This window comes from Prionailurus bengalensis, chromosome B4 (genome assembly GCF_016509475.1).
Source record: "Prionailurus bengalensis isolate Pbe53 chromosome B4, Fcat_Pben_1.1_paternal_pri, whole genome shotgun sequence".
Lineage (NCBI taxonomy): Eukaryota > Metazoa > Chordata > Mammalia > Carnivora > Felidae > Prionailurus > Prionailurus bengalensis.
In genome coordinates this window covers 107640941-107655508 of record NC_057358.1, presented here as the reverse complement: position 1 = coordinate 107655508, position 14568 = coordinate 107640941, and the positions used below count along the sequence as shown (strand labels likewise).

The window sequence follows — 14568 nt, the reverse complement described above, 5'->3', positions numbered from 1 at the left end:
CAACAAAATTTAAAAGCATAAAACCTACTAAAACTAACAGACATATTCTGTTAAATTCAGAGTATAATGTTATAAGAATTTTAGGATGAATTAAATTTGTAAGAATTAACTTCATAATTAGAATTTGATTTTTTACACGTTATCTCATCACAAATTTTAATTAGAATTTCTTGATAAATTGGCCCCATTTATATACTGTTATATTTTAACTGAGTAGTTACTATTTATTTTAGTGTTTTGAAAAACTTATGTTAAATTAGATTGCTTTATAAAATATTCTATGTTGAACATTTTTTTTAATAGAGAGAAGTATGTAACAGTTTTAAGTAAACTGGAAATCACATATCAATAATAGGCAAAAAAATAAAGAAAAATTAATCAAACTTGCTTTTAAATGTACAGTTGATATTTCTATTAAAAGGAAAATGTTCCATTAATCACAGAAACCAATAATTCAAAGCAATTACCTCACTTAGATAATTTCCCTGTAACTTCAGTATTTGGAGTAATCCACACTTTTCAATACCTTCAACTTTAGTAAGATGATTATGTGAGCAATCCAGGTATATAATGGTAGGAGTATCACAAAGGCCTTTTGTGCTAATTAACTGATTGTGGTCCACAATTAGTTGCTGAAGATTTTTCAAAGATTCTAAACCACCTGAAAGAAAAATTTTCCGAGATCACTTGCATTGTACATTCTTCCAGAATTGAAAGGAGAGCTTCCATATTTTTCTAAATAATTGCATCTTTATATTTCCCAATATTTCTAGTTACAAGTGAAGACTTAGTCCATATTCCTATGAAATGTGTGTAAGTGTAAAATGTATTATTTTTTAAACTTGTACCCAGGAGAGATATTTTTGAATGACATAGTTGTGTGCCAATTTAAAATTGAGCAAAATACTAAAAGTATACATTAACACTGAAAATTTTATTTTCAAATGACAGTTGAACAAGGGAGAGATAAAAGGACTTGGTTTTTTTTTTTAAATAGTTTTTAACTCAATCTCAGGGTCTTTAAAGTTTGAATCCTTACTTAAGTCTGAATATATAACATTGGAATGCCATTTTCCTACCATTGACATATCTATATTAGATTCCCAAATGATGTAGGTGCAACCATATTAACAACAATGAAATATTAACATATTCTTCAGGTATTTCAACATTGTCACAAGTGGTCCGCTTTTAACCCAGATAGAGCTCAAACTAATATGATACTATATGAAAAATACCAAAGGAGCCTTAGACTACAGCTCAGTGCTCCTAAGGAAAAAACTGAGAACGTTGTTCAAGTAAGTCATCAGGAATTAGGATTGGAAAGAAACACTGAGGAAGTCTGTAAAAGTTTCATGGAAGATATTAAAAATCTAGAAAATGTTATTTATATTGAATATTGAACTATATATGATCTCTCTATGCATCACACTATTATATGAAATAGGCAGTTTTAAAAGCTGGAAGTATGGCTTATGGTCTAAAGTAAGTACAGTTAAGCAGAATGTCTTCAGTGAGTATTACACATATGGGAGTCATTGAGGCTAAACTTTGGAGAATCAAGCTTCATTGTGATTTTCTTGTCAAACCCCAAAATATTTTTTTTTAATTACATGTTGGATTAGGCATGAGTTTTCAACCAAAAAAAATTTATTTGATAATAAACTGAAAGGTAATCTTGAAAGAAACATCATTATGTATAAAAATAATATCTGGAATTTATGTAATAAATTTATCCTGGAGACATTTAAAGCATTAACTCAAGGTTTGTTCTTCTGATTATACCTTGTAATTTACAGAAAGAAAGGGCAGAAAGACTGCTTATATCAAAATGGAGAAATAAAAGGAAAAATCAAGTAACATTACCAAGATTTCACAAGAAAGCTTAGTCTGCATCATATTTTAAAAATATATCTAATATCAATATGTAATATATAAAATTCAGAATTATGATAAATATTGTACAAATATTTCACAGAGATATATTTTAAGAAAAACTATATATCAAAATTTCAGTATTTCTAATAGTTTGAGTCAAAATAATTTGATATTATGCATGATTATTTCTTATGAAAAGGAATATATTTTTATGCTAAAGAGTAAATTTTCTTATAATGATAAATAAATTTTATAATATCTAAGAAAAGCAGGAAAATGCATAGAAGACCTATAGAAGAGACAGAATGAAATTTAAATGTAGGCAGTAATCTTGCATTTTTAACTGCTTATCTAGGATTATATGTACTGGTATTTTCTTGTAATGTAAAATAGCAAGCATAACTTAGAAAAATTGTCATCTGTTGTTGTTCAAGGAGTGAATTGTTCTGCCCTATAAGAAATGACTAACCATTTAAATAACAGACCAATTATATATTATTAATTCTAAGGTATTAGAAATAGCATATTACATATTCTAATAATTATATATTCGTTAAAATGTAATTTAAAGTTTGCTGAAATAGAAAATACTTTGGAATTTAGTATGTCTTATGATCACTTCTAAAGAATATCAGTAAACCCACTGAAGTAGTTTAAAGGTATTCAATGCAGAAGGAAATGCTAATAAAAATTTGTAATTGTGTAAAATAAAATTTCCTTTATCAAACATTTACACATGTTAAGCAATCTACTTCCATAAGCTTAATATTTTTAAAAGCCATGCACATTGCTCTTAAGCTTTTCAGAGCTATTCAGAAATAGAATCTTCCATTAAATCATTTAGAGTTCGGAATGCATTTGTAAAACTTTTCAAAGGTCACACAAGAAGAGAACCAAGAATGAAAACATTAGTCATACACTGAGTAAAGCTAAAGGATTTGGCAGAAGCAGCCTAAAAGAAATAGGAAATAGCAGACAAAGCAGCAGAATAATTGGGAAAGAACAAGAGGAAAAAGCAAACAGAATTCTGTGATGATGACAGTGGTTACTAAAAATAAAAAATAAAATAATATACATTTTACAATTATGAAAGGCATTTTTATTCACAGTAAATCATATATGGCCAATAATGTGAAAAGGAGTATGGAGAGGCCACTGTCTTGGCAGTCATGAAGTAGCTAAAGACTTTTGTTAGAGGCAACAATAACATAATCAAGATGGAAGTCACAGTGCAGTAGAAGTGGGGGCAAGGAGTATAGACCGTTTTTTTGATACTTGATTATGGAGAGAAGGTCATCTAAAGTGCTCAAAATGGCCCACAAAACCCTATATTTGAACTCATCCTCTACTACTATCCCATTATCTTGGTTCATTCTACCATGTTAACCTCATTGCTGTTCCTCAAACATGCCACACACACTTCCACCTTAGGGCTGTCTGTATATGTAAAAAGCAATATGAGAGTGTGAACATGTTAGGCTAGGAAGAATTAAGTAATGCCCACCAACTAATTTCAAACATTAAGACACCATGATTCTCAGCCAGTACACAGAGAAGGTATAATGAGTCCATTCAATAATCTGTTTGAGATTCCAATCTAGTGGAATTAACATGATTTCAAGCCTCCGATACCAAGGAATATTTGACAGAGCATTTGTACTTCTATGAATCCATTACACAGTAATACACACACAACTACAAAGTAAAATGTAGAGAAACTCCTTTCCATATTATTTAAAACAAAGAAATGGAGATAAGTTAAATGTCTATCAGTAAGGGAATAGTTAAATAAATTATGGAGTATCTAAAAATGAATACACCTAATCTTCAATATGAAGTAGTCTGACATAGAAGGATGTCCATGATCTATTACTATATGTAAAACCTAATTTGTATACATAGGCTTTTAGCTATTTGAGTGAGTATATTGGAATTTAAATCTATACATCTATATTGGTATTGCAAAAATATCTTAATTGATTCATAAACAATTATGAGCCATGGTTACTCTTACAAAATAAAAAAAAAGAAGGCTTAAACAGAGAATGTTTTATTGCTTACATCATATAATTCTCTATTTTTAAAAAATGCTTAAATGAGAATGCACTTCTTGCATAACAGATTTAAAAACAATCAATTTGGGGGAAAAAACTCAGAGCAAGTATTGAATAGAAGTGTTACTTTGTATTTAATCCTGACTACCACCACCACCAACAATGATTGTTTAACTGAAGAAAACCTTGGAAAACCTGATCTGCTATTCATTAAAAGGGCTTGCTATATAGCCAAATAGGGGAACTCTGTACATAGATAAGAGGACATACCTCTTAGACTTTAAGATAAAAGTTTTAAAGGAAATGCAATGAAACAGTAGACAGAGACTGGGTAAGATCTCTACAGCACTGGCCTAAATATAACTGTGAGGAAGGATGCGTATTTGAATATATATACACATATGTGTATATATACGTATATATGTATATATACGTATATATGTGTGTTATACATATGTGTATATACATGTATATATATATGTGTGTGTGTATATAGCCTAAAACTTAGTTTAATGACAAAAAAAAAGGAAATCATTTTAAAAAAATATGTGAAATATGTGGAACTGAGGCATGCCAACAAACAAGTGCATGAGCTCGGAAGATCTTTCAGCCTCATTGAGCCTTGAGATGACAGCAGTCCTGGTTGGCAACTTGACAGCAACCTCTTGAGAGATCCTGAGACAGAACTACCCAGTTAAGCCACTCCCAGATTCTTGATCCACAGAAAATATGAAGTAATAAGTGTTTGTGGTTTTATATTGCTCTTTTAGGGTACTTCACTTCACAACAACATACAACTAATACAGTAAGGATTACATTCTGAAGAAAATATGAGAAAGGAGAAAATATGTTGAAAATCCTCGGGGCGGTAGAAGGACAGTTAAAGAAACTTAATGTAACAAGAATTCAAAGATATTAAAATAACAGATGGGTACACAAGTGGACCAAAATAACACCATGACAGAACTAGTAAATACTTTAGGAACAACATTCTACAGAACAGAGAACTAAAGCTTGAATTGCCCACCAAAAAAAAAAAAAAAAAAAAAGAAAAGAGATCATCACATGAAGAATAAAATATGAAGAAGCTGAAAATAAAGACATAGATTAGATTAAATAATAATAGACATGAAAGACAGATAAACTCAACCAACATATGAATCATCTATGATTGAAAAATAGAACCAAGACAAAAAGTTTTCAAATATATAAAAACCAAAATTTTCCAAAAACAATATAATAACTTAGTCTGTAGTTTGAAAGGGACATTGCGTTCCAAACAAATTTATGTGGATTTCTTGACTATGTTTCTTGGTTCAGTTATGAATCAAGGACAAGGAAATGTTATTCAGGTATCTACACAAAAAATCAGTTATGAGGGTAGAAAATCAAGTTGGCCTCTCACTTGCAATAGCAACACACAATATCATGTACTGTCACACAGCACCAAGTGAAAGTGTTACTTTCATAATAAAGTATGAGTTTATTTTTCTTTAATGTTTATTTATTTATTGTGAGAGAGAAACAGCATGAGCAGAGGAGGGAATGAGAGAGAGGGAGACTCAGAATCCGAAGCAGGCTCCAGGCTTTGAGCTGTCAGCACAGAGCCCGACTCGGGGCTCAAACTCACAAAACTTGAAATCATGACCTAAGCTGAAGTTTGACGGTTAACCAACTGAGCTACCCAGGCACCCCTGAAATGAGTTTAAAGCACAGCTTTATTCTCATTCAAGAATGAAGGCAATTGACAGTCTCAAATGTGAAAGAATTCGGGAATTATAGGACGCATCTTTCTTTGAAAAATAAGATTTAAAAAGAGCTAATGAACTGGATAATCCAGACAAGCAGAGGATGAAAGGAGTAGTTGTCAAAAGAACTGGTATTGACCAACTGTCATACAGATCTAATGTTGCTAACGGATATATATGTAGAATCATAACTCCTGATGTGAGTAATAAAAATTGTGAGGTGAAAAGAATAAATATTCTAATTTATTTCATTCTCTTAAAGAGTTAATATTGCTTAAACTAGATGAATTAAAAGCACATGTTTTCATAATTTACTGAACAACAAAAAAGGTATTATAACTGACAAAACTGGAAGGGGGAGATGGAGGTATGAATGAGATAATTTTATCATCTTTTTTTTAAAGGTTTTATTTATTTATTTTTAATGTTCATTTATTTTTGAGAGGGAGATACACAGTGTAAAGAGGGGAAGGGCAGAGAGAGAGGGAGACACAGAATCTGAAGCAGGCTCCAGGTGCTGAGCTGTCAGCACAGAGCCCGACGTGGGGCTCGAACTCATGAACTATGAGATCATGACCTGAGCCGAAGTCAGACGCTTAACTGACTGAGGTACTCAGGTGCCCCAATAATTTTATCATCTTTAGCATGAGGAAGCCACTCTAAAATTTCAAAGACAAAACATTTTCATATATTTTCCTGCTCTGTTGTTTAATAATGCTTTTGTGAGTTTTTAAATATGTCCTATCTTAGGAAACTGTAGAAAAATTGACTAAAAGGGAATGTTCCCAACCAGTAATTCATATAGGGATGACTTTTTTGTTGTTGTTCATCATAAAATTATTTTGTATACATTAATATATTTTAATGATTGCTTTACTTTACAATCATGGTACTTTTTAAAAACTCATATTGGTATTCAACTCAGTAGTGGTTAAAGTTATGTCTGCATTATCTCAAAAGCAGCACTAAAATGTTGAGTTTCTTTAATATTAATATAAAATATATGCCTAGAGCTCATCTCTTTAAGTATAGTATAATAATCACAGATATTAAACTTTTTCTACCATTTAATTAAACTTTACTTAATTAACTACCTAAACTTTTTTAAATTAAGCTTTACCCTAAGTATACTTATTCATATAGAAAAATTAAGCATGATTGGCTGAAGAGTTACCATATTCATTTCAAGTGATTTCTTATTTCAATTACTTTTTTCTTTCATATAAATGCCTCCTATATATAGAAGGACATTCTGTTTACCATTTTGTATTTGTTATTCCTCAAAGAGTTTGTGATTTCTATTTAGGTGTCAGCTATGCTTATCACAGTTTTATTTTCTTAATAAGTAGTATATGGTAATTTTTTTCTAATTTTTTGAAATAAGCATAGAGTATCATATATTAACACATATACATAAATCATTTATTTTCCCCATATTTCTATTACAAATATCAAAACCTACTTTTTCAAAAATGGCTTTACTTGTAATATAAAATTCATCAGAGACTTGTTTTACTAGTATCAGCCCTGTGCTGTGTCCACACAGAAATAGAAAAATAATAAAGACAGAATCTCTGCTAAAATATCTTACTGGATCCCTTCAACTACATTTTTTTAAAAATTATAGCATGTAAAAACGTAAACACTTTATTGTAAAGTGAATAGAGTAAATTACAAAACAATATTACAGTAGTGATTTTTTTAAAGGCAGAAAACAATATGGAAAGACAGAACAATTAGGCAAGAAAATAAATAAATGGCATCCAAATTGGAAAGGAAGCAACACTATCACTATATGCAGAAGACATGGCACAATATATATAGAGGACCCTAAAGACTCCATCCACCAAACTGCTAGCATAAATGAATAATGAGTAAAGTAGCAAGATGCAAAATCAATGTATAGAAATCTGTGGCATTTCTATATACTAATAATGCATATATGAAAATTATCCCATTTATAATTGCACCAAAAATAAAATAAAATACCTAAGAATAAATTTAACCAAGAAGGTTAAAGACCTGTATATTGGAAACTATAAGACACTAATAAAAGGAAGTGAGGAAGTCACAAATAAATGAAAAGACATTCTGAGCTCATGGATTGAAAAAAATATATATTGTTAAAATATAACAATATCCAAAGCAATCCACACAGCCAATGCAATTCCTATCAAAATCCCAATGACATTTTTCACAGAAATAGGACAAATAATTCTGAAATTTGTATGGAACCACAAAAGACCTTGAATAGCCAAAGCACTTTTGAGAAAAAAACAAAATTGGAGATATCACACTCCTTGACTTCAAACTATATATTAAAGCAATAGTAATCAAAACACGATGGTACTGGCATAAAAACAGACACATAGATCAGGGGAACAGAACAGAGACCCCAGAAATAAACCCACACACATATGCCAATTAGTTAATGACAAAGGAACCAAGATTATACAACAAGGTAAGGGCAGTCTCTTCAATGAATAGTTTTGGGAAATCTAGACAGCCATGTGCAAAAAATGAAGCATGCCACAGTCTTACACCATGCACAAAAATCAACTCAAAATAGATTGAAGCCTTGAATGTAAGACCTGAAACCATAAAACTATAAAACCCCTAGAAGAAAACATAGGTGTTAAACTCCTTGACATAGGAGGTCTTGGCAATAAATTTTTAAATCTGACACCAAAAGAAAAAGCACCAAAACAAAATAAACAAGTGGGACTATATCAAACTACAAGCTTCTGCACAGCAAAGGAAACCATGAACAAAATGAAAAGGCAACCTACTGAATGGGATAAAATATTTGCCAATCACATGTCTGATAAGGGTCTAATACCCAAAATAAAGAATTCACACAACTCAATAACAAAAACAAACAAACAAACAAAAAATTCTGATTAAAAATGGGCAGAAGATCTGAATAGATATTTTTTTCCAAAGACAACATATAGATGGCTAACAGACACATGAAAAGATGCTCCACATCATTAGTCATCAGGGAAATGCAAATCAAACACAAAGGGATCTCACCTCACATCTGTTAAAATAGCTATTACCAAAAAGACAAGAAATAACACGTACTGCAAGGATGTGGAGAGAAGGGAACAGAATCCTCTCACACTGTAAATGTGTGAATGTGAACTTTTGCAGCTACTATGGAAAACGGTACGAAGTTTCCATCAAAAAGTTAAAAATAGAACTACCTTATGATCTAGCAATTCTACTTCAGGTATTTATTTAAAGAAAAAAACCCACTAAGTTGAAAAGGTATATGCACCCTCATGTTCGTTACAGTATCATTACAATAGCAAAGATATGGATACAATCTAAGTGCCCACTGATGGTGAACGGATAAAATAATTGTGATATACAGATATATACAATAAAAATAAATAAATTAATTAATTAATTAATTAATTAAAGTTGAAAAAGAATGAAATCTTGTCATTTGTGACAGCATGGATGGATCTCAAGGGCATTATGCTAAGTGGAGTAAGTTGGAAAAAGACAAATGTCATATGACCTCTCTCATATGTGGAGTCTGAAAAAATCGAACAAACCAAAACGAAACTCCCATACACAGAGAACAGATGAGTGGCTACCAGAGAGAAAGGGGAGTGCAAATTGAATAAAGGGAGCCAATTGTATAATGACGGATGGTAACTAGATGTGCTGTAGTAATCACTTGTAGTGTATACAAAAATCAAATTATGTTGTGCATCTGAAACAAATATAATGTTATATACCAATTTTTTATGAGAGAGAGTGTGTGTGCAAGTGGGGTAAAGGAGCAGAGAGAAAAAGAGAGACAATCTTAAGTAGGCTCCATGCTCAATACAGACCTCAATGCAGGGGCTCCATCCCAGGACTGTGGGATTATGATCTGACCTAAGCCGAAATCAAGAGTCAGACACTCAACCAACTGAAACACCCAGGCACCCCAATGTTATATATCAATTATATCTCAATTTTTTAAAAAAGAAAATACTTTAAACATACACACACACACACACAAAGAAATAAAAAAACAAAGGGAAGGTTTTTAAAAAGTGGGTGAATCCAGAAGTATTGATATTATAAACTTATACTGTCTTAAGTCATTCTAAATACACACATACAATTAAAATGCATGACAACAGTAGTATATTAATTTGGGAGCAAGTAAATAAAGTTTCAATTTTCTAAGACCCTAGTACTGCTTTGAAAAAGTACCACATAAATTCAGATTTGGTAAATCAAGAAGGCATGCTGTATTTATAATAAACCAAAAGAATAGTAAAATAATATGTAACTTATAATAGAAAGGAAAAATGAAATAATTTAAAACCTCAACTAAAACAAAAAGAGGCAAGAAAAGAGGAAAACACAACAGGAGAAACAAACACAATCAAATAGTATGATAGTGGATTTATGCTCAAATATATCAATAATTGCACTTAATTATTAATTAACCTTAGTTATTAAAGGCTAACTAAGCTGGAAACGAAGGCTGGAAACAAAGCTGGAATTTGTCAGGAAGCCTACAGAAAACAGTAACGAAAGCAACACATTTTCACATTACATACAACAGACATATCAAAAATAGAACTTGCAGAAATATTGTAAGTAAAAGGGTAGAAAAAATTATGTTCTATACACACTACACCAGTGATTCTCAAAGTGTGGTCCAGAGATCTCCCTCGTACAGACGCTTTTAAAGGTTCTGTGGAGTCAAAACTATTTCATAATAATTCTAAGATGTTTTTTGCCTTTTCACTCTCATTTGCTCAAGAACTTACAGTGGAGTTTTCCAGAGGCTACATAAGGTGTGATATTGTAGCAAATTAAATGCAGAAGGAAATACGGAAATCCAGCTGTCTTGTGTTAAGCTAGACATTAAAGCGATTTGCAAATATGTGTAACAATAACCCTCTTCTCACCATATCTTTTTGTTGAAAAATACATTTATTATTTAAAAACTGTTACTAATGGAAAAGCTTTATTATCTTAATCTCTGAATGAATTAATAAATAAAAACAACAATTTTCCTCATTTTTTTCTATACAGTAAATACTGATATAACCTGTTTGAGGTGGGTACTCAATAGTTTTTATGAGCATAAAAGATTCCAGAGTCCAGAAGAAAGGTACTTTGGGTATATCAGACACAGAAGACTAAGGCAGAAAGCTTTATTACAGATGAAAAGGGACATTTAAAAGTGATAAAATTGGTGAATTCAAAAGAAATTTGTAACAGTTACAAATTTATATACAACAAATAGCATGGCCTCAAGAATATTTAGAGCAATAAAAAAAAAACCACGCTCTAAGAATAAAGAGACACAATGCACAATCATCATGGGAGTCACATATATAACTTTTTCTCTATGGCGATGCTGACATGATCAGTGCATGCGGATTACAGGCACTACTGCATAATAAAAACCGAATACGCTCTGTCGTAGGCACTCCATGAATTTCAGGCCTATTCCAAAACTAGCCACGTTTATATAAGCAAGTTACTTAACTTCTCTGAGTTTTTATTCCTTTATTTGTGGAGCGAGGGTGATTTCACGTTCTTGGGAGGATTAAAAACAGTATCATAAAGTAGTTTGCACACTTTCACATATGAGGTACTATTATGGCTTCCTAACAAAAATCCTCAATAAAAATGATTTAAAAAAACTATAACTGTGGTGACCAATAAGGCTTCAAAGAGAAATGTTTGAGCTAACCCATGAAGAAATTGGATATTAACACACACTTTTTAAAAGTCTATATACAATTGATTAATCAGTAATTTGACGCAGGCAACGCATTTGGCTCAAAACGGGGAACCTAGACAGGACGTAAGTCACAATAACTTGCCATTCTTTCTCCTTTATTCTTACAACTTCTTATCTATCAATTGAAGGATAATAACTGAACAAAAGGGGCGTGCAGCAAGCCTTACCTTAGGATATCATTACTTCCTCAACATACCAAAGAAAATGATTCTTTTCCAGTCAACGTTTCTATTTCACTCCCCATCCCAAACAATACAAAACAGTAGCCACAAAACTATTCAAGAGCTTCTTACACATGATGTAAATATAACAACTATAAATATAAAGTGTCACTTAAATATTCTTGAGTCCACTGCTTCAATGTAATCTTTATTAACTCTTTAAAAGTTTCCTAGGTCCCACAAAATAGAACTGAGGTCAAATGTGTTTATCCCTCAAAAGGCCTTTGCCCATGGCAAAATTAGCATTTGGCCATACTTGCTACAAATATCTATTTCAAAGAATTTCTCCCACAGAAATGAGCCAATGGTCTAATAAAACATTCCTGCCACTTGGGGGGAATAAAACCTCTCCTGTAAGGAACAGCAAACTAAAGATGTTAAATTACACTGGAGGTTTTCACTAAATAAGTGTTTGGTAAAGGTCTACCTTCTTTAGCTGCTCAGTGATTGCTATGTTTGATAGTTACATACAAATCTGCTGAATGGCACTTAAGATTTTTAATTTCAATGCACAACTCCTTCAGGATCATACATGTTGTGTGAGAACAGGAATGCTAAATCAGGAGTCAGAAAACTTGGATGCTAGCCTCACCTCTGCTAGGACTTACATGAAAATTATGTGGGTCTGTTTTTTCATCTGGAAACTTAAGAAGCCTAAACTGGCAGATCTGTAAAATCCCTTTCAGCTTTGTACTAGGCATTGTTGCACTTCAAAACTGAAGGGTAAGCTAGCACCATCTAGTGGAATATAAAAAATTCACTAAATGTATAATAGTAAAAACCATTTGTACAAGCAAATGTCAAAGGTTTATTTTATTTTACTTCATTATTTTTTTCAAATGTTCCAAAGACAACACTTGTTGTCCAAAGACAACATGGGCAAGAATTAAGCCAGGCACATTTCCTCCAGGAGCCAAGACAGTAATCAAGCTTACGTAAAAATGTTGCATGATTTCAGTATCTTTCATACTTATAACACTAGTGTCATTTTTCCAGAAAGCACTATTATCAGAAAACAAAGCATCACGGGGAAGAAACTCTCCTAGTACTTCTATCTACTTACAGTGACATCTTCTAGGAATGTGTTACCTGAAATACATAAACTAACAAATTAATTGTTCGCATTAAAGAAACACTTTTTCCAGATTAAAGTTTCCTTCAAATAGCAAAGATAGAAACGTCATGAAATGAGGAGACAAAAATTATTATTTGCTTTTATACATTAACATCATACTTATTTGCATTTTTAATTAATAATAAATGAAAGATAGCAATTTATTCCCATTTGTCTCTCTCTCTCTCTCTATGTAAGTATCATTAGATAATCTTGGTGAGAGTCAGGACACTCATTTGTTTTCCTTATTGCTGCAGCCTCGCCAATCTTCCACTACTGTGTTCCAGTGCCTGGCAATGTGCTGACACATCATAGGTCCTCAGTAAGTTTGCTCGCTGATGAATTTATTAATCAAAGAACCTTAATATCATTACTTTTTCATCATAGTTTTAATATAGTCCAAAAAATACTAATAATCTTAAACGTTAAATGCATATTTATTAGAGAGGCAGTAGAATGAGGCAATTAAAAAAATCAGATACTAGGGACAGACTGCTGAGTTTTCAAATCTGACTTCTATATTTATACTAGCTGTGTGATCTTAGATAATTTACTTGACCTCTCTGTGCCTCAATTATTACCTGAGGTGGGGGGAAAGGAACATTTAATAGTAACTAACTCATAGCACTTATGTGAAAAGCAAATGAGTTAAATGTATAAAGCACATAAATATATGGTGGTTAAAAAAGGTATCTATTACTACGTTTATCATATTAAATTATATTTTTTTACACATAAAATGTGTAAAACAATTTTGTCATACAGCATGAATTGTTTCAAATTAATTTAGTTTCAGAATGTTTCCCTTAGAAAGTCAATAAAATTCAACATAAAAGTAGAAGAAACAAAAAAAACTACATTATAAATTATAAATCACTGATTTTTCATTTGTTATTGGCTATTCACTAAAAAATTAAGTCAGAAATACTAACTCAAAATATGAAAAATTTCCCACAGATATTCAACATCCTTTCAAGGAAATTTTTCCACATTACTTCTGGAAAACAAAATGTTTTATCAATTTTACTTAAAATTTACCTATGGGAAATTTCAGGCAAATGAAAGCATGAAATAGAATAATTAGATAGTAACAAATGTTAAAATTTAAACTGCAAATCACCCAAATTAAATTCAGTTAAAAAAAATAATACAGGAAAATAAAAAGTTTCCAGGAAAAAAAAAACACAAAATATTTTCTTTTTTTAAAGTTTATTTATTTATTTTTGAGAGCTAGAGAGTGTGCACAAGCAGGGGAGGGGCAGAAAGAGAGAGGGAGACAGGGAGACACAGAATCCGAAGCAGGCTCCAGGCTCTGAGCTGTTAGCACAGAGCCCAATGCAGGGCTCGAACCCACAAACCATGAGATTATGACCAGAGCTTAAGTCAGATGTGTAATCGACTGAGCCACCCAGGGACCTCAAACATAAAATATTTTAGACTAATAAAAAGTATAATAAAATCTCTTGTTTGTTCAAAATAAATCCATATTTATAATCACCAACTAAAGTGAGCTTAATAAATTTAAACGATTATTATGCACATTCAAAATATGCAAAAATAATTCCAGATCAAGTTAAAATATTCTATAATCAAAAACTGGCTGGAGTTCCTAGGTAGCTCAGTAAGTAAACTGTCCATCTTTGGCTCAGGTCATGAACTAACAGTTCCTGAGCTCGAGCCCCACAAGCAGCTCTATGCTGACAGCTTGGAGCCTCCAGCCTCCTTTGATTGTAGTTCCCTCTCTCTCTGCCCCTCCCCACTTGCTCTCTCTCTCTCAAAAGTAAAT

The 14568-nt window shown here is 31.7% G+C and overlaps 1 protein-coding gene across 1 annotated transcript in view; it reads right to left on the bottom strand.

Annotated features, from left to right (window-relative positions):
- The window catches only part of LRRIQ1 (leucine rich repeats and IQ motif containing 1), a 207360-nt gene that overhangs the window by 160151 nt on the left and 32641 nt on the right, over positions 1-14568 (bottom strand). Inside the window, exon 10 of the mRNA XM_043561707.1 lies at positions 468-661. Coding sequence (XP_043417642.1) covers positions 468-661 — 194 coding nt within the window. The remainder of the gene's footprint in view (positions 1-467; positions 662-14568) is intronic.